Below are 27,205 nucleotides of genomic sequence, written 5' to 3' on the forward strand. Positions count from 1 at the left end.
TGGTTTCAGGGAAGTAAGGATGGAAAATCACTCATTAATACTGACCTGGAATATTTATTGGGTCAACAAACAAAAATAAAAAGGGTTTCAAAGCATGCATGTGTTCACAACAAATAAAGAAATTGTTTCCTTTCCGTTCCACAAACCAACAGCTACTTAAGTAGTTTAGAAGTGTAACAAAATAATTAGAATCAAGAAAAAATACTCAAAGTTTTACAAATAATTCACCTGCAACAACAGTGCTCCGATTAGAATCACAAAAAACACGAACAAATTCCTACAGATAAACTTTTTTTCCCCTCAGAACAATGAAAAACAGGAGATCCTGCTGAGTCAAATATGTATATATATATAAAAAAAGAAATCAAGACAAGCTAACTGATCTGTACCCATTTGATTCAGAGCAGAACGTAAGTAGCTGATTAACTTCAAATCTGAGACCACAAAGTAAACCAAAAAAGGGAAGGCCGTTATTCCTCCGGTTGCTGCTCGGGAAAATAATCAGCAGCTCCGTCCTTCACGATCAGACAGAGGTGAGTTATCTTTGACAGCTGGGCCTCTAGAAGAAAGCAAAACATGGTGATTGTGAACTGATTGAGGAGATTCTCCCAACAAAATGAAATGAAATCGCAGGAACATTTAGGACTTTAAGGACGTGCAGTTGTGCCGAGTAAAGTTTAAACTGTACAACAGCTTTTATTATTGTGCATTCTTTTCAAATCATAAGGACAGATTTGCCAACTACTCATTAATTGTATGAATTAAAAATGTTAGATTTATATTCCTCTACTACTGGTAAATGGTTTGCCATGTAGAAATATGATCCATTTAAAACAGTGAATGATGTAGTTTGACATTAGACCACTATTCTGAACACAAATATAACAAACTATGGTTATTAGTACAAATTCGTGTATTTTCCACTTATGAAGTAGTTTTTAATTCCATGAAGCTTTTTTAAATAATTAAATACTGTTGTTGCCAGTGGTGGGTAGAGAAACATTATTACTACTTCAACATATTTTTAAACAAGAAAAAGTAAGAAGCAGCCATCTAAGAAATTACTGAAGAGTAAAGTATTGGGTAAACCGTTCTAGTGAAGTGACGTATGCAGGACATGACAGGGCCATTACAGAGAAAAACAAATGAGTAAATTTCTGCCAAAAAATCTATAAAAAAAAAAAAATCTAAAATAAAAAGATTTCAGTTTGAAAAGTAGAAAATCTGCTAAAGAAAAACTCAAATATTTTCAACTTTTGAATCCCAGAAATTTCCACTTTCTTTCTAGAAAATTTCTGAGATTAAGTTTTACATTTTTCAGTGGATATTTGACTTCTTCTTTTTTTAATCTACAAAAGCCCTCATACGCCATCATGCATTAGTCAAGTAACTCTGCTTTGTTACTATTTTTCCTTGTGAAAAACAAAAATCTGGTGAATTTTCCTTTCCACAGACATGAATAGCTGTCAGGGAACTCTGCTTACCGAAACTGTCCTCAGCAGACAGAGATTCCTCTGTGAGTTCACTGTCATCAAACTCCTAGAACAACAAGAAAAAATAAGTCCAGTTGTGAATAAAAACACCAACAGACAACTCTTGTTAATTTGTAGAACCAGCCAAATGTTTGAACATGATTATCTCAACTAACTGTAATTTTTAGCTGAATCTGTTCCGGTAGAGTCACCGACATATATTTCTATTACATTTAGCTACACTAGTCTTCAGCTGGCTGATACAGCAGGAATTCTGTAAAAAGCAAACTCCTTAACAGATCTATTAAACTTAAAGACACCGTCAGTAAAACAGAGATTTGAGCGTTTCTGTCATCTTTTCTCCGTTTACCTCGCTCAGCGGTGGAGCCGTTTCCTCAGACTTGCAGTCCGTTTCAGGATCTTGCTCCGAGTCTGACGGGGAAAACACATGTCAGCATTGTTTATTTATTAAACTGAAGAAATACTCTATAAAGTGTGAGCTTCAAACGTTTGTTAAAGTTTGATCGAGGTGTCCGATACCTTGCGAGACGTCTGCCAAACAGCTCTCGCTGACCGAACACGTCAACTCTTCGTCCACGTTCCTCTGAAATGGTGTCACGAACGGGATTTACTCAGATGAAAGAAGACGTAGCATAATTAAGAGGGAAAAAAACCCTGATATACATTACCACATCTGTGTAGGTTTGTAACTCCCCATCAGCTGGCAAAACAGAACAGCGAAAAAGTGGAGAAATGGATGAGGAAAGGTGTCAAAAATGTGCTCAACGTTCACGTTTAAGACGTAAAGAAGAAAAGCAGGAAGTTCATTACCGTTAACAGGAACGGTCTCATCTTCCGGTGGAGAGTTGTCCTGAAAGACAGGGTCATGTGAGCCGCTCATGGGATCACAACTCAGATGAAGCAATGGACTGGAAATCTATCCGATACCTTGTCTGGGCTGGGAGTGCACGGTACCTCAACGTGCTGGAGAACATCTGCTACTGCCGCAATGATGCCTGACACACTTTCTGTTCAGAAAGAAGGAATGGAGGGAAGCAAATCGTTTTCCAAACTTATCCTCAAAACAAATTGCTTCCATTTCCAGGCTGCTTAGCAAAACTGGTCATTAACGAACGTGTCGGCGGCGACGACAGCCAAATTTGCAGTACCGTAATTCCGCAACACTTTGCACCATCTGAAAAACTCCAACGGTTTCTGAAAGGGGAGATGTTGCGCGTTCCAGCCAATATGGGGTTATTACGGTAATTTCACCCCCGCAGCAGGGAGTGAAATTACGGAAAATTACGAAAGTAACCAGCTAGATATTGAAAGTTTCTGTTATGGATAAATGGGCAAATATATATTTACTCACAGGACATTTAAAGAAAAATTAAATGTGCAATTAAAATAAGCAAAAATATCCAGGCAGAGATTTGAAACTTTGTATTCAATGGGGTTGCAATGTGGCAAACGTTGATTTATATTTGAGAGAAATAATCAAATGTTTCCAATAGAAATTAGAATGTATTTGTATGTCTGCAGCACATATTTTCTTCCATTAATGAATTTCAGTGCATAAAGAAAATGTCAACAAAAATGTTAACTCGCTAATATAGCTGCTTTTTTTAAGAAATGTTGATTAATCTGATGTTGCTTAGGTGACCTGAAATATTACTCACCCGCTGAGTCTTCGTGGACCTATTGTTTCAAAACAAGAACAAAAAAAAACAAAAAAAAAAAGAAAGAAAATCAAACAAAAATCATTTAATATCTTAAATATGAACAATCAAATATGGTGCCTTCAAAAATGTTCATTTTTGTTGAATATTTCCACATTTTGCCACATTAAAGTTATCAATAGATTCTAGGTAACAGACTAATGGAAAGTGTGTTATTGCGAAATAGGAAGAATGAGGCCGTCAGATGAAGCAAATTTTTATCTATCAAAAACAACAAAAAAAAAACAACAAAAAAAACCCAGAAACATTTTTTACTTTTTCTGCTACATTCCACACACTAAACTCCTCTGATAAACATTGACGTTTGCAGCTGAAATGCAGCAAAACTAGAATGTTTTTGAAAGGCTCCCTCTGTAAATTGTTCATTTTGCGCAACAGCAGAATGTTTCACCTCATCTGACTCTTGATCTGGCTCAGTTCTGTCACAAACATGATCTACATCTCCTTCAGAAACCTGCAAAAAACCCAAAACAAGTTAATTACACCACTTAACACTGATTAGTCAGCACTGAACTGAAGTTAAAATTCTCTTTGCACACATGATGTTGACACTCACAGAGATGGAAAGTGTCATTTCCTCTATCGCATGGCTCTGGCAATCTGTTGCACTTATCTTTTCATCAGAACTTTGCTCTGAATCTGCAAACCAAAGAAAAACTTCTAGCAAAATTATAATGCAAGCAGCATAACAGATGCTGTAGGAAACATGTTTTTTTTTCTTTCCTTTTCCAACTGATGAAGAGTTCTACCTGCTGAATGAGTTTCTTCCAAAGAGCAGGCAAAGTTATGAGGATCCTCACCCTGAAACAGCAACAATATTCAACTTTCAGGGATTTAGAGACGTTCAAACATTTATAACATGTTAACATCTGGAGGATGTTTTTAGTCTGAGGTATTTCTAAAACTCTGAATGGAAATGTACAGCTCTGGGTGAAAACCTTGAGTTTTCTTAAACAATATTCACACTCTTCTCCCAGGTTTAGTTTGGATGTTGTTGTTGACGTTGCCAAGGATCAGTGACACAGAGAGCAAATTTGCTCTGCTAATTAGAATTAAATGAAATACTTTTTATAATTCAGAATAGGACAAAATATAATAGGACTCAAACATGATACAGAGATTCTTCCATGTGTACAAAAATACTTTTTCTTATTTTTGTGCCAAGATTAAGATTAGAAAATACTCTCAACATCTTTAGAGTCGATTCAAACTGAACTGCAGGTGATGAAATGTCCTCCACATCTTCCTGATTGCATTAAGGCGTGTGACCCAACCTGAAAATGACAAACATGCCAAGCGAGTGAAGAAAGACGTCTGCGTTTACCGTGTCTGTGGGGGGGAACGTGTAGCTCTGTTCTTTGCTTGTGGTTGTGGTACATTGCTGCAGCAGGGCTGCCGAGACAGAATGATATATAGACATGTGGCTGCGTCAGTCACCAGTGTGTAACTCCTGACTCAAATAGCTTCACAGATGGTCTGATGTGGCGTTAGCAAACCTGGCTGTGCGTCCACATGCTCGGTGGAAGCAGCCTCCTTGCTCGCGGAGTCATTCTGAAACATTTTCAGAGGCTGAGATGAAGATTTGACTCAGATTGCGGCCTTGTAGGTTTGTTACAATGTAATTTACAGTTACTGTAAGAGGTTCAGAAACGCTTAGCAGAAATATCTTGATTTTCCAAATAATTTAGACAAACTGCAACGTTTCCAGGGTGTAACTATAGTCAAAATAAAGTCAATGTTATTAAATATCAAGAATTAGGTGCACCTTTCTTCTACACAATATTTAAAACTATACTTCTAAGGTCAACTATATACATACACTCCCAGGAACATCCAGTTAAATGTCCCCTGCTATTAAAACACATTCGAGCTCAATTAAACACAGTTGATCTACGGATAAACGAAATGCCTTCTGGATTGAACCGTTTGGTCACAATGACAAGAGGTATAGTTGGAGGAATCAAGATGGAGGCTTTTTAACTCCAGATGTTTGTGTCAACTATCAAGCATGGTGGTGGCAGAATCATTCTGTGGGCTAGGCATTGGTGTAATGCAGCAGCTCGATGGTTGAAATTGAAACATGGCTGGATGATTTAACAGGAAAACAGTCCAAAACAAGTGAAGCTTGATGGTAGATTTCATTAAGCTTCTTGGTTCAATTTCAAGCTTGTTCAGACTATAGTTAAAAGTTGGCTTGTCAGAAAAATGGCTCAAATGAACCAGCTCTGTTAAGGATAAATAAAAATATTCAGCCATAAACTTTTAAGATGTCATTGACATTTAATAAAATGGTGGTGGGTTTGAGCCTGTATGTTTAACACGGACTCTGTACATACACACACACACACACACACACAATTAAAAAAAGCAGCAAAACATAAAGATCTAAGCACCAAAGCACTTATAAAAGAAGCCCAAATTATTACGACTTCCATTATCCAAATCCTATCTACTGATGTCTGACTAGAACTATAATTCATTAATAGTCAAACAGATCATCTTCCTCACTTCTGTAACGTACCTGCACATTTGTAGAAACGCATGTCTCCTCCTCGTGTAGGGTGCCTTCTCCAGTCTTGGTTTCCTGCTCTGTGACAATCACACATTCCTTTAGATGACTCAGAAACACGTCTTCATCTTCATTATGATTTGACAGAGAGAAATGCCCCATGACAAAAAATAACTACATAGAATATACAAGATTAAAGAGTCCTCTCACAACCAAATTTAAGACCCGTCTTTAATGTATTTAAGATCAACTTTTTTGTGTTTTTTTTTTTTATTAAAAACATTTTAAGACTTTCATTTTATATTAAGGGCTTAATCTAAATCTTAGGACATTTTATGGGATTCACAGGTACCCTGTAGAAAAAGCAATTTTCAAAGAAGCTAGCACCTCTGTATTGCATGATAAACTTAAAACAGTTACTCACCACACAACTGCTCTTGAATTGTAGTTGAGGAAAGCGCTGGTTCAGTCTAATAAGGCAGAAAAATAAATGAAAACTGACAGTGGGGGAACCTGAGGTCACTCCAAATCACAGCGGACTTCTACATCCATCTGACATACCTGTTTTGAGGAATCCAATTCTGTATCCGTCGTCTCTTTCAAAACATCATCTTGCAGATCCTTTACAGAAAAATAGTTAGATTTCATCTTAAATTTCTCCCATCACACAATGATAACTTTCATCAGGTTCATTCACTGTGACCGCAATATAATCTACATTTACCATTGTTTCTTCTGATGTAAAGGTCATTAAGTCAGCAACATTTCTTTCTTCTGCTACCGTAGCTGGAGCTTTAAGAGGAAGAGATAAAATAGGGAAAAGAAGAAATGCAAGAAATTTTCCCTTTAAAAACCAAAATAATAAAAAAATGTGTTTTTTGGTTAGCAAAATGACTAAATTGGATTTGTAACTTTTTAATGTTCAGGAGATAGAGGTGTGGCAATTACATGGCAGAAAAAAGCCGAGTTGTAGCTTACCATTTACAGTGTCCATCTCGTAAGTACCAAGCGTCTCCTTGTCACCAGTTCCAATCTCCAGCTCATCTGTGGTCCCTGAAGCACTGTCCCTTGGAGAAGAACCATCATCATTTGGCTCTCCAGCATGAAGCACTGAAGTATTTTCCTCCTCTGGATCTTGGCCAGTGACCACAATCATGTTTTCGCTCAAGCATGAAATGTCCTTTTCATCTAAAAGGTCTGCTGAAAGTTGCAAGGGTTCCTTTACAACACTATCAGAGGGGAAAATATCTTCAGGAGGTGTCATGGCAGCAGGGACCATGATTATCCCTTCACTGGACTCCTGCTCATCCTGTCCAAACTTAACAACCGTCTCATTATTGGAGTCTTCGGCACAATCACTCTGCTTTGGACTACTGGCCAACTTTAAGACCCTGTTTTCAATTGGAAGGAAGTTGAGCTCCTCTGCAATATGTTCCTCTTCCTGAGACACTGTACAAGTGGAATAACTAGCAACATCATGAAGAAGATCCTGCAGAGTGTTGATTGAGTCAAGCTGGTGTGGAGTAGCTGATCCATCCGAATCAGGCATGTCTTCTGTTTCGAAGTAGCTCCAGGAGGTATTCATTGCTTCGTTTATCACCTGGCCTTCACACTCCAACTCTACCACGTACTTCAGTTTTCCTTCTGTCCTCGTTACTCTGGTGACGGTGAGCTGTAACAACTTGTCTGCTGTAAGTGAGGACAACTCATCTGCTGCTCCGTCTCTCCAAGATCCGTGGGAAGCGTTGAAGCCTTCAAGCTCACACAGAAATGCTTGGGGTGGAACTTCCAGTAAGGCAGGTGGTACCACTCTGATATCGGTGATGTTTACCTGTGAATTGTTTCCATAGTCCACAAAAAGGACAGAAAGCTCACTGCCATTTTTATCAACAACTTCCGCGCGATACCAAAGTTGATCGTCAGCAAACAGTGCAACACATGGCATTCCGAGGTAAAGGGCATCTGGATTAATGTTTTGATCTGCTGCATGCTCAACTTCTGAAACAGCTGATGTTATCATACAGAGCTCCTGTGAATCGGCAGACTGACACCAAAACGTCTGATCTTCATTGATGGTTGCGACGTAGACTTCTAGCTGCTGCCCCTCTTGAATCTCTTTTTGGTGAGGATAGCCAAGACTGCAGGGCGGCAGTGGTTTCTCAGAGACTTCTTCCACTTTTCTTTCATCAAAATGCTGCACCTGCTGCTCATTCACTAGTTTTTCTGGGTTAAAATCACTCCCCTCTGTAGACACTTTGCACAAAATATCCAGGCCGCCATCTTTCAGAGAAACCTCCCACACAGATCCCACCTGCTTGATGAACTGACACTTGAGCACCTTGTCTCCACATCTGCCAATGTCCTCTTTAAAGGCAGACACCACATGAGGTTCAAACACTTTCTCTTCTCCAAGAACAACAGCATCATTTAGCATGCAGTGTGTACTGTAAACTGGAAACAGCAAAAGAGATTTGGGGAGTTGTTCCATTTTAGTAATTGGCATCACTGCTGTGTTTCCAAAGTCTATAAACTCAACAAGAGCCCTTGCGTTTTCAAGAGTTTCTTTCACAACCGCTCTGTACCAGGATGAATCATCTGTAAACTCTGCTTTGACGAGGTCACCTGGGTGCACATCTTTGATGGGGCTTGCTTTTGATGTTGAATCTGGATTATTCAACATCTCCACCAGAGAGAATAGGTCATCCTCTTCACTGACATGTTGCACAAAGAGGCTTAACGGGCTGTCACAATGTGAGACATAAACATCCACTGCTGTGCCAGGTATGATACATTTCGATGGGAGGTCTATGAGTTTTGGGAGTTTTTCAGATGGGGTTTCCTCCTGGGATTCTGTGCCAGATGATTCTGAAATGAACCTTTCAGTTTTAGGGGGGGGACTCACTTTTCTGGGTCTTAACTGACCACTAGCTTCCTCAGAACCATCATTAGTCAATGTTCTGTTTGGCTGCCTTTGAGACGGAGGTTTGTATAGCTCTCGAGGGGCTGGTCTGTGCTTCTGAGTTGTGGATTTCACTGCAGACCTCAGATTCTCATCCATGGATTTACCATCGAGCTTTGCTTGACATGGAGCTTTTGGGGTAGAGAAATTGCTCTTTTTAGAGGCTTGCTCGTTATCTTTACCGTCCATGGCTCGGTTTGAAAAAGTCCTTTCCGTCTTTGGTGCATGAGTTGCTGGAACCTGATGTGGTTTCCAACTCTGGCAGACAACTTGCTCTTCTTGCTTCTCAATCTGAAATGTTTTCTTTATTTTTGCATTAATCTGGGTATTCCCATGGTACAGCTCTACCAGTAATTTGCCATCAGCTTCCCTAGCCACTATCAATGCACGGAATTGGCATTCTGTTGCCGTTTTCTCAAACCATTCGTTTACCTCACTAGGAACATCAGTAGGAACATCAGAGAGAGCACACACAACTGCTTGCACAGGCACAGACATGATGTCATTTGCCTCTTTGGGGACAGGGAGCAGGTCAGACTTGTCCACCTGAAGAGTCTCGCCATAATCCACAAAGTGAACCAGTAGTTTTGGTCTTGTAGCTTTTATTTGAGCCCTGTACCACTGCCCATCAGTATATCTTGCAAAGCACAAGGTTCCAAAGACTGCTGGAACTTTTACCCTCTCAAGCTGCTGGCAGAGAGTGTTCACCCTCATTGTAAGATCTTTCATCACGTCAGCATTCTTGTCAAGATGGCAGTAGAAATCGCTGACACTGTTCACGAATGCCACAGTGACTTGCTCCTCTGTGCCAGTTTTGATATTGTGCGTTGAGTAGTAGTATGTGTCCAGACGAAAAGACTGCCCAGAGGTTTTCTTGGGAGGAATGTTTGTGATGAGACTGGCCAAAGTGTTGCAGATGCTCTCGAACGGAGTCTCTAGATCCACAATGTTGTGAAGAACCATCTGTTCGGAGTGCATGACAGCATAAATGGTGCACTTCAAAATGATAAAGTTGGAAGCAGCGTTTTCAACAAAGTTTTGGAACCTTTCTTTTGCTTTGTAGTTCCATTCGTTAATGGCCGATGTAGAACTGATGAGGTTCAACAGGCTACATCGAAACGCTTGACCATGGAGAGCTAGAAATTCTGGACTTATCTTTCTCAAGTCAAAGAGGGAGACAGTCTTAGTCTGTCCATAGTCCACAAACAACACATCAACTTGAGGGGTTTCATGTTTGCGAATGACTAGAGCTCTGTACCACATTCCATTCTCAGGATGACAAGCTACACACGCAGCATCTATATTAGGCTCAAACTCACTGTTTGCATAATAGGCCTGGATGTCATGCATAAGCAATCTCAAAGATCCGGCATTCTGAACCAGTTGACACCAGAAGTCATTTGGGCTTTCAATGCAAGAGACATTGACATCAAGGACACTTCCAATGGGAAACATTTGTTCCTTAAAGGTACTGATTTTTCTCTCATTGCTTAGAAGACCAAATGTAGGTCTGAAAGAGATTCCAATGTCTTTACAGACCTGTGGCAGTGCTCCATCAATAAATGGTGCTGAAGATACAACGGAAGGCTTCATTGCACCTTTAACTGTGGGTTCTCTTGGAATTTCGGTTCTTTCAGCGAAGCCATTTGTGCACATTTGTGTATTAACATCTTGTTCTGTCTGTGCTTCCGGATTCATCAGTTGGACAACATAGCTGTCACTATATCTTCCTTTGACATGCACATCAAGTTCTTTATCTGTGACTGTCTTGATGAAATATTCCAAAGCATTTTGACTCCATCTCCCATCTTTTGGTCTCACACCAGCCAGGGAACATTTCAGACCCAGCTGAGGCATCTTTCTGAACTCAGCAGGGAGGGTCCTGATCTTACTCCTATCAATCACTTCAGTGTTGCCATAATCAACAAAGAACACCTTGATTTGCGTCTCACCAACTTCTGTCACAGTTGCTCTGTAGAATTCACCATCTTGCGCCTGTGCAGCACAGTAGAGCCCAACAGATGGATTTATAAGCATGTGCGTATTCGCTGAATCTTGGTACAGATGGTACATTGCGTCCAACATTTCCTCCAGGTCTTTTCTGTAATTTTCGGTTTGGATCCAAAACTCTGATGGGGAAGATACGTGATGAACAACTGCCAAATGTGAGGAGTTTATGACGAGGTCTTCAGCAGGAATCTCTTCCACACTCTGTTGGGAAGGTAGGATCTTTCTTTCTGGTTGGGCCGGATGCTGCTGTGTATAAACTCCACTTGGCAGGGCATAATCTCCAAGTGTTTTCTCATACTTCGGGAAACAGTTTTCTTTGGAAACAAACAAGCTGTTCATGTTAATGTTGTCATCACCATAGAGTGTAACATAGTAAACTTGGTCGGAGATGCTTCGGTATTCAACCTTGGCTATCACAGTCTTGTGAAGCAGGAGTGACTTGAGGAAGTCAATTTCACTTGTTGTCCATCCTACCTTTTTGTCAAGGATACCATGGAGGGAGCAAACGTAAGTGACAACTGGCATCCTGGTAAACTCTGCAGCAAGTCGTTTCACATTTTCCACCTGGACAAACTGTTTTGTTCCATAATCTACATTTAACACCTCCACCACTTTATTTGTTGGGAACACCTGTTGTATGACAGAGCGGTACCACCTACCGTCCCTTCCTCTTGCTGCACATGGATACCCAATCATGTCTGGACATATCATGCAACTGGACACTTTGCCCTCGCAGCTCTGCGTAACCTTCTCAGTTAGTTTCTTTAATTCGTGAGAGAAAACTTTCAACTGACAAAAAATCTGTTGAGGATTTGTCACTTCTGTTACAATGACAGTCTCCACAGTTCCTCCTGGCAACTCTGGGTACATGAATAGTTCCTGTTTCTGGAGTCGCTCACCCGATCCCAAATAGAGCTGCTGCACCTCTGTCAATGCTTCAGCTCCACTGATCGATTTCAGTGACATGTGGAGAAAGTCCTGGAAGGTTGCTGGAGACAACTTTTTTGCAAATCCCATCTCATACATTTGCTTGGATATGCAAGGGATGTTCAGGAGAATCATTCTGTCTGGCACCAGCACATCTTGCACATGTGCGTCCACTAACTTTCCAGTGAAAGATTTTAGAAACTCAAGAGCCACTGGAGACCATCTATTCTCAGATGAAAGTGGTAACACATTTGCTAGTACACATAACTCCACTTCAGGGGGCAAAAGAAAATGTTCTTTTTTACCCCATGCTAGCTTGCTTGTGGTGCCAGTGTATGTCATTCCTCTGTCAATGAGGAAGACACTATATTTGGTGCCATTTCTGGACACAATGCGTGCTCGGTACCAAGTAGTATCAATGTGAACTAAGCACTGGTCACCAGGATTTCCCTCCAGGTCTTTAAATAGGGTTCCATGAGACTGAATTTCATCAGCCAGAATCTCATAATCTGTTGATCTCTGCTGACTAAACTTTCCCCAGAACGCCACCAGCTCACATAAGGGATGCAAGTGAACTCTGGTTACAAGTACTGTTACATCTGATCCTCTTGCAGGAAGTCCAGGGATTGCAGACATTGTTGCAGTTTCCTGGACAGCAGCTGCTCATGACTTGCCACCTTCTCAGTGCTGGTGTGCAGGTACTGAATATTACCTGTGGAAAAAAAACAAAAAAATAACACATGGTGACAAAACCAAGACTGAATCAGGATCTTTACATATGGGTCAAGGGCTAATCTGGAATTTATATCTACCATCTACCATATCTCATGACTGCCAAAAACAGATTAGATTTGATAAGGGAATGTTAACCTCAAAGATGATTTACTCACAAGTATCTGGCTTAACATTAAAAGTCCTGCTCCTTCTCATAAAAGAATTGGAGATTTTCCTGTCAAAAACAATTCACTTATATGAGAATTAGAAATAGTTTAGATCAATCTAAAAGGGTAATATCTAACTTTTAACATTTAATTCCATTTTATATATTTTTTATTCATGAGAAGAAAATTAATTACTATCCAAAATTACTACCAATAGAGCAGTCATTGTCCTCCTTTAAATGCCTGATTGGTGCTTCTCTGATTAGACAAGTTCACTGTCCATTTTTAGATACTGCCATTCTTGTGTGGGGAGAGGCGCTGACAACTGCTGACCAGCCATCTGGTCAATTCAATTTCAAACTCAACTTTTAAAGTTTAATTTTATCTGAAAGACCACAGCAGAGAGAACTAACCCTTGTTCACTTCTCCCCCACCCTTTTTAAATAATTTGTTTTCATTAAAAAAAATCTACAACATTTGAATGCCAGGGGGTACAATGAGTACAAAGGGAACGTTGTTCAAGAATAAAAAAAGAATTCTGAGAAAAACAAAATCGGATCAATACAGAAATTAAACATTAAATTCCCATTAATCTTGGCGAGAACAAATGCTTTCCATTGCCTTTTGTAGTCAAGTACCTTGGCTGTGGAGATTTATATGTTGAGTTCTTGCAGGTGGTTGACCATTTCTTCTTCTAAATGTGAAATGTTACCACACATAGAAGAAGTTGGGTGAAGATGAAGTCTTTATCCATGCCCTTATCAAAGCATAGTATAACATCTTTCTCTCTGTAGTTTTCTGTCTTATAATTTGTACATCTCTTCAAAATGTAATTGTATATTTACATTGACAATATAATGAGAAACTCTTTCCATGTCTAGTTCACAGAATGTATAATAGTCGATAAAGTCTACATTTTTCCAGTGGCATTTTTTGTGGAGTATATATTATACACAATTTGATAGGTAACCTCTAACTTTTTTCTTCCATTTAAGCAAATCTGCCCTTAGCTAACTTCTCCAAAAATAGAAGACCAGAAACATTATATAAATAAAGGTAATCTTTTGTAGATAAGTTCTCTTAAATATATTGTAACATATCTTTTTAGTGACATCTACTTCACCGTACATTATAGTATTTCCAACCCTTTTTTAAGTAAGTACAAGAATAACTTGTGTGACCTGAAGAAATATTACAAGGACAACCTTATCTAATTTCCTGACTAAATAGTTTAGTTGTCATGTGTGATAATTGACTGAGTTATTGCAGCTCTGATAAAGGTATTAGAAGTCTATAAGAAATAATCTCCAAATCCAAAAGACATAATATTCCTTAACATAAATTTGAGACTTATGAATCAAACGCTTTATTGAAATCAGTAAACAAAATGTAGCAGCCATCAAGTACAAACTGTTATCAATCAAAATTAGTCAACTATGGTTGCTTATGCTTCTTCCAGGCAAAAATCATAATTGCTCTTCACCAATATCCTTTAATTCTAATTTTAGTTGTTTAGAAAGATATTTGCAAATATTTTAGTGTGAGGGTTTAGAACATTTTTTCTACACATTTTCAATACTCAATGTTAGAGAGGTTTTGGGATCAATTTAATCAATCATTGGGAGTAATTCACCTCTCAGTATCTACTCTTTTAACATGCTATTTAAACATGGGGTCAGTTCTTTACCATTTAAAAAAATAGAATTCACAATTCACGCCATCGTTAATAGAGAATTTATTATCCTTAAAAGAGCAAATAGAATGTTAAACTTCTTTTAAATTAATTTATCAATCATAAGTTCTCTTGAAGTCAAGATCAGTTTTGTTTGTGTCATCGTAGAAATGTGTATGTACGTTCCGTCTTCATTTTCTAAATCTGCCAAATATTAAGTTTCATAAAAATTTGAGATATACTTCGAAATGATATACAGATATTCAAAAATCACATTGTTAATCTTAAGATAACCAATAAATGATTGCACAAAATTTCTCTTCTCCAATTTAAAGAAGTATTTGGAGCACCTCACAAATGCTCCCCAAGCTTTGTCCTCATAATGCTCATAAAATTAGTTGTGGTGTTGAAAGCTCCTTTGAGATTTCTTCAGATACAACGGTTTTCATCAATAATCTCATAATTTCATTTAAGGTGTCATTTGGGATTCTCTCCATCATTTTTTTCTTTTGGGCAAGTTTTTTTCAAGTTCTAATTGTCATTTAAGTCTCCTCCCAATAGAATGCAAATGAGTGTAATATTTTGTGATAGTTGTTGATAATGATCATTTCTTGAATTAGCTGTTCAGACAGTTATGGCTCTCATGTTAATATGTCTGGTTTCATCGCCATCTTGGTCGACCTTCGTTTCCCTTCGTTCACTGGATCAGTGTTACGACGATTCACTATACTCAAGAAATATGACACTCTTTTAATGAGCATGCGCAGCACAAAAAATAAAACACGATTCATAACTCAAATTATAAACACTAACATTTATTTGTTGTTCATCATTATTTTTGTTTCAGTGAGATACACTGAAATAATTGTATTTGAAGGAATAAGATAACTCAGTGTAATACCTATCAAAACTTAATAACCCCTGTTACGCTACTTTGAGCGTAGCATTGAGGACTTCCGGTATGCTATTCTGACAGGATATACCAAACCAACAGAACACCGACACATGTTCATTACTACCGACCACAGCAAGATTAGTTTACCATGCAAATATATGATTGGAGCTTCGAACAGATAACTGTGAAAAAATAAAAATAAAAACGTTGTGTTTTTCCTAACAATCAATGCGAGATCAACCAAATACGTTATCCTTTTGCCAGAAAAACGCCATATGCGATGCAGTTAGCTAATTTTACTTTCAGTAGCAACTTGGCTAAGTTACTAAATAAAACGGCCGTTAACATAACAGGTCATGTTGTTCGCTTAATTATTAACGGTCTTCCAGTTGTCACACAAAGCCTTAGCCATAATTAATCGAAAATTATCTGCTCCAATATGTAAACTCTCACCGTTTTTTTATTTTATTTTTGGCGAACCTGTCCAATCCTCTTAACACCTGAAGTGACGGTAGCTCACCAACAAGCCGCCTAAGCGTTTTCACCTCCGCCCAGCAGATCCACGAGCAGCCGCGCAGACGTTAACAGCGTCGAAACTTTCCGGACTTTCTACTGCTTTAAAAGTCGGTCCAATCACGATGCTTTTCTCTTGCTATGTTTTGTGTTCTCCGTGAGAAGTTTAGCTGTTCCCAGAGGAATTTAGTTTAATGAGCAAACCTTACTGCACACAGCCGTTAGCTAACGGTCGCTAGCCTAAAACCCCGCACAAGCGCGTGCCTAACGTTTCTCTTTTTTTTTCTTTTTTTTTTTTTTTTTCCTCCTCGCGTGACCCGGAAATACCATTAAGTTCAATAAAATAGCGTTCAAAAATATAAAACAATACGTTGTCTAATTTTTAGGCAAAAATAATAAAAAATAAATATATAAACGGTGAGTTTAAAAACCATTAATACTCAAATGTTCAAATGTGAGTATTAATAATTTTATACAAACTGACTAAATAAAAATATAACCTGTTAAGCTTTATCTACCTTCATTTATTAGTTTATGTTTAGATGTCAAACGCTCATTTAAAAAAAATTCTGTTTCTGATAGATATGAGAACAAATATGAATCTCTACCGTTTTCATCATGAATTAATTCAGAGGTCTTCGTCTTTTGATTTTATTGGTGGCTGGAAAATTAATTTAAGTGTCTTGCAGCCAACTAGACTGGAGTGTGGTTCTGGAATATAGGCCAGGGGTAAAAAAAACAACAAACTAGATTAATCAAAACAATTTAATTGTCTTTGGAAAGGAAATAACCTTATTGTACATGTTAACTGACTGAACCTCCAAGAACCCGCAAGTTTTGTTTTTTCTTTCATAGCGACTGAAAAAGGATCTTTGTGGAAGTCTGGTTACAATGTGTGTATCCTGTTGGATGCTTGGCTGTTGTAGTAGTGTCGGTGACACCTAAATCTCCTATTTGGAGTCGAGTGATTACATTTTCTTCTTTTCTATTTCATCTTGTTTTCCTTCCTTAAGGTAACAAAATGCTGTCTTTCACTGGTTGGAACAATTATAGCTTGTTTTCATACTGATGGAAGTTTACCCTTTTCCCCAAATCATGCTACACCATTTTAATATGATTTGTTTTATCTAGCATATCTGGTGACATTTTATAGCCTAAATCATCTTTCCCAGGTGCCGTCTGACAAGCATTATTAATATTTCTTTTCACTTTAAATGTGTTTAGAGGCAGAGCTAAAGGATCTCCTGTTTTGTTTTGTTTTTTTCAAATACTGAGATGCAGTGACAGTATTGTGTTTCTATAATATATTCCCTCATCAGCTGTGTATTTTATTAAATGCTAAAACCAAAAGTTTAGCTTCTTCGTGAATGGTTACTGTCACCAATATTTAACACTGGCAATGCATAATTCCTTCTATTGCAGTACTACCTCCAAAATTTGCATCTTTGATTTCTTATTGTTTTCCTTACTATTGATTGTGCCCTTTTATATTGGGTTAAAGTATTATGTGCATGTACTATTCCATTGACTGACGTTTCGTTTTGTTTTTCTACACCTATTATGCAAAGGTCTTTGATATTTCCACATCTTATCACAATCATACAGTATTTTTATAAGTATTCCTGTTAGTTTTCTAACAGTAATATTAGGAGTTTTATTCATTTTTTTGTCATAGCTTATCTTTAGCTAGGTTAGCTGTCACTGTCTATTATAGTCTATAGAGTGCTTCGATAATTTCTATAAGCTAATATTTGTCAAAGTGTTGGAAACAAATATCATATCAAGTACTACTTCTGCATTTTGTGCCCTATTTTATCGTGCTCCTTCTCTGTTATTAATACAAACAAAATTATGATTATTTATTCCTCGGCTACTTCGCCATTTGTGTCAGTTTTATTACTTTAATTCAGAGGTCAGAGTACTAAGCAGCCTTTCAAGGCCAGGTAATGGCTTGTGAAGCTGATGACATATAGAGACACCTAGTGGACATTTTTGGACATAACACAGCTATACTGCTGCGTTGTTTTCTTTTTGTTTGGTTGTTCGAAAAGCCCGAAACTGCAAAAGATACGGTAATGCAAAAGTAGAAAATGACCAGGACATGTTGTTATTATTATTATTATTATTATTATTATTATTATTATTATTATTATTATTATTATTATTATTATTATTATTATTATTATAGAATTTAAAATTGGATACAAATATGTCATTTTTATATTTAGAATTGTGTATGTTGAAGGCTAAAAGTAACAAGTAGGGAAGTAAGTATTTTATGTGTCGTATCTTAATTAACATATACATAAATTCATTATATACACCTGCAAGTAAATAAATAAAATATAAATATACTTTTACATAAATATTGAAATATTTAAGCAATGTATTATTTACACAACAAAACAAATAAATAAACGTCATGTTTAACGATTTATTTAATGACTTGTTTCAATCAGTGGCTCGTTTTTATTGTTGTTTTTTTAGGAATTTAACATCTCTCGACTCTCCCATCTATAGGGACAGAGTAAGATGAGAAAAACATATTTAGGATTACTACATTAGGACAATAATATACTATAATGGTCACTAACTTACATATCTGCATATATTTTACGATACACAGTCAGAATGAGTGTAAACTTAACTGTTTCGACAACATAGCATGTCCTAAAAGGTGGTCTCGAGCAACAGTCTTTGTGTTATGAATTCTGTATATTCATTTCAGCTCCACAGGGGGCAGCACTACGTTGTTTGCCTCTAAGTTTGTATCCGGAAGTTTGTCACAAACCAGCGACTGTTGCCATTTTAACTACGACAGGAAGCACACAGAACACTGCGTGCTTGTTATTTATCTACGTATTTTGTTCAAATTAACCTGCCACCATGGCTATGCAAGCAGCGAAACGCGCTAACGTAAGTTAAAACCAATCGACTGATGTAAATATTAGCTGAGTACTTGCATAGTTAATATCCGGTTCGTTGTTAGCACACGGTTAGCCGTTAGCACGCTAACCAGAGCACCGGAGAAGAGCTTCTGTTATTGTATTTAAAGCTATTACAGTGTTGATTTCTATATTTGTTGCACTGACGTTGAATTCTGTAATACTTTATTAGTGTGTGAGACCTACACACTACAATGAGGTATTTTCCTAATTGTATATGAGGCGAAAAATGCTGTCGGACATGGATGCTAATTATTAGCATATGGGTGTTTACGTATAAAGATGTTTAATATTGTGTGTTTTTACTAATAAACATTTCAGAAGCTTGAAATATTTTGGCAAAAGTCTATCAATTTTAAATATGTTAAGAGTTTGAAACAGAGCTGCTCAAAGTTGGTACCAAGTCCTTAAAACGTTAAATGTTCCTGAAAAATACGAAATAATCAGGTAGCTACAAGTAAAAAATCTTATAATAATCTTTTTGAGCTACAATTTTACTTAAACTGGTTTCTTTGCTAGTATTTTAAAGTGTACAAATAAATTGTTTGGGATGCATTTGTGTTTACTTTGTACAGGCCTGAGAAGCTGTAAACAATCTCTGAGATGTCTAAACGTTGTTTCTTTCTCTGTGATTGGTGATTTTTTTTTTCTCATTGCAGATCCGATTACCTCCTGAGGTGAACAGAATCCTGTATGTCAGGAATCTTCCTTACAAGATTACAGCTGAGGAGATGTATGATATCTTTGGGAAATACGGACCAATACGACAAATCCGAACGTGAGCTCAGTTTCAGACACTTTTTTGGGGAATATGTTGAACTTTGTTAATGTTTTTTCTAGAGATGGAATGTTTTCCTACGTTGACGGTAAAAATCACCCACGTGCTTTACTTGCGAGACTTTTGCTTTTGCTGTTTTATTGTTATACAAAGAACATCATTTATTTAATCCAGGACGTCCTCGGCATATGTTACGTCTTGCTTTATATAATTAAACTGCACAGGTTGGTCTGGTGCTCACTGTGTTTGTTTCTCCTCTCAGAGGGAACACACCTGAAACCAGAGGAACAGCTTATGTCGTGTACGAAGACATCTTCGATGCCAAGAATGCCTGCGACCACCTGTCGGGCTTCAACGTCTGCAACCGTTACCTCGTGGTTCTCTACTACAATGCAAACAGAGTACGTCTCGACGGCACAAGCTTCCAGTCTGGTCCCCAAGCAACGCCAAATAATGTTCACTTTGTGCGGGAAAGGGTTAATCCGTCGCATTGCTTCCAGTTAAATTTGGATTTCCATGTTATTGTTTTTGCAGGCGTTCCAGAAAATGGACACGAAGAAGAAAGAGGAACAACTGAAGCTCTTAAAAGAGAAATATGGCATCAACACAGACCCTCCGAAGTAGCGTCTCCAAGGCCCTCCCATCTTTCAGTTTTCATTCTTTGTAAAAACAAAAAAACAATTATTTCCCCTCTTGATTGGTTTATGCTTGTGATTACAATTGTGGATAATACCGTTTTACACTTTTTCTTTTATTTCTCTTGCTTTAAATCGAAGCCAGATAGTTTCTATTTCACTGTTTTATTTTGATCCATCCAGTTCAGCAGAAATGGTTCTGATCTTTTTAGTCATCTCTCTGAACAGTAAGCTGGAGTCAACATGAACCGCTCATGTAGAGTTAAAACCTTTCTGTAAAATAAATGCTTCTTTTTCTAAAAGCCTGTTTCCCTTCTTTTCCTCACATTCTTCATATAATTATGTAAAAGTGTTGCCCTCCCAGTAAGCCTGTGAGATCAATACACTTCAATGGGAGCTTTATGCCACTAAAAGGACTCTGCTTATGTGTTTGACACGTCTAAATGTAAATCCTCAACATGAGAATATATTTTGGGAAGGATTTTTAAAATTTTCACCCATAAATAAGTTCAATTTAAACTTTACACGGGAATCCATAAATGTTTATATGTCCTTTTGAAAAAAGTAGTTTTCTCAGGAGGTGTCACTTTTTAGTAATATCTATAACAAAATTAGAGCTGAAATCCAAAAGTCTAAATTACCAAATACATTTACAGATTTAAGAATTTCAATTTAAAAAAAAGGTCTAAAAAGTGAAATAGAAGTAAAAACTGCCTCCTGGAAGAATTAGGGACGGGTAACAATAAAAGCTGAAATACGTAAATTAACATTCACGTTCAGAGTTAGCTTACAGAAGCGTTGAGCTAATGCTCGCTCGGAATTTATTTAGCATTTGTTAATTTCTGGCAATTTGACTGTAAAATATTGCTGTACTTCTTGAATAGTTACATTTTATTAGCAACAGGTCCACCAACCACAAAAAACATATTTTTGTAGTATATAAATCATTTCTGTTCAAATTCTAGAGACGTTTGGACTTAAAAAAAATAGCAGCTTTATTGCTAGTTTGGCGTTTTAGATCCAGTTTAAGAAACGGTTGCAGTTCAATCAAAATTTAAGGCTGTCTACAGACAAACTAAGTTGTAAAATGAACTTTTTTTAAAATTTCTGAATAAGTGTTCATTCAATAAAGGTCAATACATACTTAAGAACGGAAAAAATGTATTTATGCGCGGTGACAAGAACACAATTCTCTGTTCTTGAGGATTATGTAATCAAAAATTAAATACTTATCGATAAGATGTTAACATCAAAGAAAATACATACAAAATCAATAAATCAAAGTGGAAACTGTTGAATTTATTAAGCATTACTAGGCTTTTCTCATGCAAGAAATGGAAACACTGGAAAATTCCCGGAAATTCCAAATATTTCAGCCGTGGATGTTGGTTGAAAAGATGGTTGGTTGAGTTATCAGACCAGACAACTGCCCATAGAGTTTATTTTATTAGATTAAATCACAACACAGGGAGTAGTGCAGCCATGTCGTCAGGGACACAATACATGCTACAAAAGAATAGTTTTTTTTTTGTTTTTTTTTTTTTTTACACTGTTGCCATTCCTTTGACTTGGTATCCTCTCAGCAGTAACAGAGTCATAGTTAGAAACATCATCAGGCCTCAGATTAGACACTTTACCAGGGTTACAATCCACACTGCTGAACGGACAAAGATAGACTAACATGATAAATCTTTATTGCCAAATCTGCTTCTTTCTTCTGTTATCCCACTAAACAAATACATAAAGTCTGGAATATACTGGGGCAAGCAAAGTTAGTCATGTCACCGTTGAGAGGTACTACTTCACTGGACTTCGATGTGTAGAACGTATGAAACAAAGGGAGTAAAAAACATACAAAAATCGGACTGATTGGTAAAAGAGAAATACTTTGAGGGGCCGAAGAGGGCAAGTTGTAAAAACCTACTGAACAGAAAATCTTGACCTTAAGAGCGGTCCTCTGGGAACACCACAAACACCTCGCCTCTGGGCTACTTTAATACTCAAACACTCTTAATTCCTTGTAACGATATGCAACCTCTGAGCCAAAATGAACTAAATGTGACAAATAAGTAAAGAGAGTTGAATCAGAGTAATTTTCCTAATGTAACTCCAGCCTGTTCAATCCTAAATCAGTCGCCTTCATTGGGTTTACCTCGGAGTTCTGCTAGTTTAGCTCTCGTCCAAAACGACACAGTCCTCATCGCTCAGCGTCGGCCAACTTGTAACGAGATTAATGTGCTCAAATGCACATCGGGCACGGGATATTTAGGTCTCAGCAACATGTAGCACAGCTAATCTACAAGGAAACATGCTCCCACAGTTAAAAGCAATCCAAAGAAAAGGTCTCAACGGATCACAGAGCTTACAACCCGTACAAGGATACTCGTAGGAGGACTTAGCGCAGGCTGATTTATTTTGAAAAAGAAAAAACGAAAACAACAACAACAAAAAAAAAACTGTCTCCCCTCAAGAGTCACTGCGTCGCGTTGATAAGGCTTTCTGTCTTCAATCGCCGGGTGGAAATTCGACTTTTAAGGCAGAACCTAAAGGCATGCAAATGAACAACATTGACTGTATTGGTGGACGGTACAGGCTCGTTTCGGTGGGAAAACTCGGGCTAATCCGCCTCGTCTAGAGCTAACATTTGAAAAGACGGATGGGGGGTACTGGAAGAAGGTACGCTGTTGTAGGAGTTCGGTTCGGTCGACAGGTTTGGTGAAACACGCACAGCTAGCATTGGTAAACTCGGAACAATAAATAGAGTAACGGCAAATTCAACGTCAGCACATCACATGATGCGCAAGCTCTGGAAGAATGAAACTGAATGGAAAATACTTTTGCACACTTCACATTTTGGCATTTGATCTATAAATAATTTTAATATATATTCATATTTATATTTCTTCATATATATATATATAGTTATTATTTGTGCAAGTTGTTTATATGTAGAGATGTGTGTGGGAGAGTGTGTGTTTGCAGGTGTTGGTTTTGTGGCGTTGGTGTGCACCCGCACACCGCTGTATGCTGTGTGTCGATGTTTTTGTTTCATAGCAAATAACATTCTCATGCACACGAGTGTTTCAAACACAAGAAGCAGATCCATTGAAAGGTAGTCCAAGCATATAATTTTTTCTCTTTTTTTTTTCAGTGGAAATAGCTGCAAACTGAATGGAACATGAAATTCTTTCTGTGCAGTCCGTGGTGGCTGGTGGGGGCGCTCTCTCCGCCGCGTCCCGGCCTATTTCTGGAGGTCGCACTGCAGCAGTAGTACGATGGACGGGTCGCTCTTGGCCGCCTCTTTAAACTCCTCCAGCGTGATCTGGTCGTCGTTGTTCTTATCCATCTTGGAGAAGATCTTGTCCACCCTCTGCTCGGGCGTCAGGCCGTCTTCGTTCATTTTCATCATGATCACCGTGCCGACCATCTTGTAGATCGCCTGCCGGGAGGAGAGGAAAAGAAAAGGCAAAAGAGCAAAAAGAAAGAGGGTTGGTGAATAAAACAAACAAGTCCCCCCTAGAAACAGGAAAGTTCAAAATTATTTTACACATCTGGCAGATTTGAATTCCTATCATTTTTTTAAATTAAATTCACTCAATCGTTAATGTATGACAGCCTATTAGGGCCACTGTAGGTAGAAAACAAAAGAGGAGTAAATTTCCACCCAAAACCTCAGAAACTCTAAGACTAATCTCAGAAACGTTATAGAAAAACTTTCAACTGTTGAAACTGAGAAATTTTAAAATTGTTTACAGAAAATTTCTTAGATTTGTCTCACAATTTCAGAGGGTTTTTTAGAACTAATTTTTGATCCTTGGAGCTCAGAAATTTTCTTGTTTATTCTCAATAATTTCTAAAATTAATCTAAAAATTTCTTGGAGGAAATCTACTCCTCTTTTTTTTCGATCTACCATGACCCTACTAGCCCGTTGTAACTATTAAAGACATATTTCAAAAGCAGAAAAATAAAGAAAATATGTTTATTTATTTCACAGTTTTGGCTTAATTACTGCTCTAATTGTCTTGTTCTTGCAGCAAATAGTTAACAATTAATCAACATCCAATTAATTCAATAAACAATTCATCACAATTAATCCAAATTATCGTTTCAACCCTAATTCCAATCCTAATATCTAATATCTGTTTTCAGGCATGGTAATGCCTGAAAACATTACCATGTTTTCCAGATTGACTTGTTTCGTGTTGATTGGATTTGTAGTTATAATTTGTCACTTTCTTTTCTTTCAGATTCAACCATTTATGGTTCCACTTTTTTAGCAGAACCAGTAAGTTAGTTTATCTGTGCAAGTAAAACATCCCCAGATCCTGTAGCACACCAATATCCTGTTCAGAACAGGCGGTGCGTGAACTCAGTTTAAGATGCGACAGTTTTTGGGTTCTTTTGTGCAGGGATACCTCGATGATCTCCAGCATCTCCACCCGTGTGATTTTGCCGTCTCCGTCCAGGTCGTACATGTTGAAGGCCCAGTTGAGTTTCTGCTCGAAGCTGCCTCGCGATGTGATGGACAGCGCGCAGATGAACTCTCTGAAGTCGATGGTGCCGTCGCCATTCTTGTCGAAGGTCCTGAAAGCGTGCTGGGCGAACTTGGACGCGTCGCCGTAAGGGAAGAACTGGTAACGAAACAGAAAAATATATACATTTTTCCACATATTTGGTACAAGCATCTTATATTTTTTCAAACAGTTCTGGATTTCTATATATATTACTGAGCACATATTCTGCAGAAATCTTTGTAGTCGTGTGTCGGGTAGCACCACTACCACACTGGTGTCTCTTTAAAAGGTTTCTAACGACTTCCAGGTTGTTTGTTGCGATAAGTGTAAAGTCATGTAGAATTTTTAAAGATATTTAATGTAGATCTGCTCGTCATGTTTCAGTGCTGGTAAAAAAAAATAGACTTCCTCTTTGTGCTGCTATCCATGCAATCAGTGCATGTCGGCACTGTGAACATGGGGTCAGAGGTTAATATAGTGACTCTGTGAAAGAGCCCTGAGCCCCTGTTCAGCTGCTGTTAACTATAAACGCTGTGAAACTGAGCGATTCATTAGATATAACCTAACACTTGACCGCTCCAGTAAAAAAAGTCAATGGGCAATCTGAGCTGACTGAGGCTGCTCTCACAGGTCTCACGCAAACAAATCAGGGTCGGCTACTTCGGCCTTCATCAGGAGAAGACAGAAAATATGAAGAGAGATATGCTTCAAGAGGCGAATTTTTTTTTTTTTTATGTTGTGCTGCTACTTCCTGATTGCTAATTCTCATTTGCATTATTTATTATTTTTCTCCTTTTCTCTTTTGTCTATTTCTACCAAAAACTGGATGACAAAAGTCTTCAGTCTGATGCTTTGGTCTCAACTAGCCAATTTTTTTGAAGGACAATTTTGTTTACAGAGACTTTGTAATTAACTTTATTTGTTGTTTCTGTTTTGTTTTTTGTTGTTGTTGTTTATTTATTTTGCATATTTAAAATGTCTTCCAGCTCCAGTGTTAAATGTTCATTAGAATTTAAAGTTTATTGATCTTTCAGAATGTGTTTTTGAATTATTATGTCATTCCCATTATATTACTTGAAAATGGTATCAAAACAACAATATTATCGTTTATCGCAATAACTTCTAGGATTATTTATCGCTCAAGAAAATTTGTTATTGTGACAGGCCTAATTTTGAATTACTTTTCAAAATGATCTTGGTAATATGTGACTAAACACACTAGCTACTTAGTAGGTGAGTTGTTGTAAAACTATTGTACAAATGTTTTCTCACCAAGAATAGTAAATATTGGGTTCAATAATAGGTTTCTTGTGTGCCAATGACTGGCAAAATAGATTTACCAGCCTTTTCTGCCTTTATCGTTGGAAAAAACCCAACAATAGGTTCCAAATCACTATGCCACACTATGTCCTTCCCTATGTTTGTAGTAGTCCAATCACAGAGAAAAAAGGCAAAGACGACACTTCCATCTCTTCTCCCCAAAGTAACAACGACAGCATTGACAGATTGTGTGGTGTCACAACAGGCGGGTTGAGAAGTGAAGGCAGAAATGGCACCCCAGCAGAGAAGTATGGAGGGCTGGAGATAACTGAAAAGAATCCCAGAGAAGGAGGAAGACAAGGCTGAAGGGGCTTAGGCAGTTTCAAACAGATGCAAAACCGCTCATCTTCAATGAGACACCGCCCGTTGCAGATGAGCGAATTATCCATGCAACTTGCTGCTACTGCAGCAAACCAAACCATCAGTAGGGGAGGGAAAATGTGGGGGAGGCAGTGCTGGATAGCAAAGTGATGAGGAGAGACAAGAGGAGCGAGAGCACTGAAGAAATGATGGAGGAGCCAACTAAAGTGAGTGTGACGGAGCAAGTATTAGAAGAAGCTTCGCGGCTCGCTGATCCAAGTTCACTCTAATAAGACCAAACTAATCTTAGCAAGAAAACCCCTTTGGGACTGAGCAGGAAGCCACCAGAATACAAGAGACACTCTGAAGAAATGCAATGTGGCTTCCTTCCTACAGGCGCAATCTTCGGTATGGACCCCACATTGGTTCATTAGCCCGCCAAGGAGGAGCAAATGGATGGACAATTACGGAAAGAAGCAGAAAGGATCGGAAGGGGACAGTAAAAAGACAAAAACACTACATGGCACGCAACTTCCCTTTACCGTCTAAATGAACAGCCAGGGATATTGGGTTGTTAATGCTTCCAGAAAATCTCTGTCCTCTGCTCATCTGGCCCCTGTTTGCTTTCATGGCTGTTTAATGTGGTGGTTTGGATCGGGCCATCAAAGGACAGGCTAAATGCCAGACCGCTTCTGTCCACTCTAGGAGGGAACAAGACCGCCAGATGCAAGAGGGCGGGGTGTAGCACTGGCTAATGTCATTTAGCATGTTTGTGTGTGTCATTGAGAGGGCAGGCAAAACATATTCTGTCATACTAATATTTGCTTTAACATCCAATCTCCTCACACTCTCATACACACACCCCAAAACAAACAGCAGTTAACTGGAACATTAAAGCCTTTATAGTCAGCATGCAAGTCGGCACTGATTCAAAAGCCATCGTGGGTGCAGGAAGGAGGGTACAGACAGAGGACACAAGTTTTCCCATAGATTGGATTATTGTTACAGCCTAAACCCTCAACTCCATCATGGCGACAAATAACTCGGGGGTTGATTAAAACGTATCTGACTAAAAGCCAATTCTTTCACGCTCATCTCCATAGTCTACACTCCCAAATCTGCATTTGAAAGTCGA

At 38.1% G+C, this 27,205-nt stretch overlaps 3 protein-coding genes across 5 annotated transcripts in view; 1 reads left to right on the forward strand and 2 right to left on the reverse strand.

Moving 5' to 3' along the window:
- Positions 1-38: 38 nt before the first annotated feature.
- Positions 39-15,869, reverse strand: tdrd6a (tudor domain containing 6a). 3 transcript variants are annotated; one of them, XM_008398200.2, is made up of 19 exons: positions 15,585-15,869; positions 6,699-12,328; positions 6,445-6,512; positions 6,282-6,341; positions 6,145-6,190; positions 5,733-5,800; positions 4,708-4,780; positions 4,536-4,603; positions 3,961-4,012; positions 3,768-3,850; positions 3,603-3,665; positions 3,152-3,170; positions 2,421-2,500; positions 2,304-2,343; positions 2,162-2,193; positions 2,013-2,076; positions 1,843-1,904; positions 1,485-1,539; positions 39-559 (listed from the first exon to the last, which is right to left on the reverse strand). In XM_008398200.2, exons 2-19 carry the CDS (start codon positions 12,250-12,252, stop codon positions 471-473), a joined length of 6,576 nt encoding a protein of 2,191 aa, XP_008396422.1. In that variant the 5' UTR covers positions 12,253-12,328; positions 15,585-15,869; the 3' UTR covers positions 39-470. The 3 variants fall into 3 exon arrangements, with proteins under 3 accessions (XP_008396422.1, XP_008396421.1, XP_008396423.1); XM_008398199.2 differs by having other exon boundaries at positions 15,518-15,869; XM_008398201.2 differs by lacking the exon at positions 15,585-15,869 and having other exon boundaries at positions 4,708-4,762.
- Positions 15,870-18,334: 2,465 nt separating this feature from the next.
- On the forward strand, positions 18,335-20,237 carry sf3b6 (splicing factor 3b, subunit 6). The gene is made up of 4 exons (XM_008398198.3): positions 18,335-18,493; positions 19,182-19,300; positions 19,563-19,701; positions 19,835-20,237. The coding sequence occupies exons 1-4, from the start codon at positions 18,464-18,466 to the stop codon at positions 19,922-19,924; spliced, it is 378 nt and encodes a 125-aa protein (XP_008396420.1). The 5' UTR covers positions 18,335-18,463; the 3' UTR covers positions 19,925-20,237.
- Positions 20,238-21,362: 1,125 nt separating this feature from the next.
- vsnl1a (visinin-like 1a) overlaps positions 21,363-27,205 on the reverse strand; it is a 32,833-nt gene continuing 26,990 nt past the window's right edge. Inside the window, exons 3-4 of the mRNA XM_008398197.3 lie at positions 24,352-24,567; positions 21,363-23,374 (exon numbers count right to left, since the gene is read on the reverse strand). Coding sequence (XP_008396419.1) covers positions 23,177-23,374; positions 24,352-24,567 — 414 coding nt within the window. The 3' untranslated portion in view covers positions 21,363-23,176. The remainder of the gene's footprint in view (positions 23,375-24,351; positions 24,568-27,205) is intronic.

The sequence above is a fragment of the Poecilia reticulata genome, chromosome 21, assembly GCF_904066995.2.
Source record: "Poecilia reticulata chromosome 21, P_reticulata-male-v2, whole genome shotgun sequence".
NCBI lineage: Eukaryota > Metazoa > Chordata > Actinopteri > Cyprinodontiformes > Poeciliidae > Poecilia > Poecilia reticulata.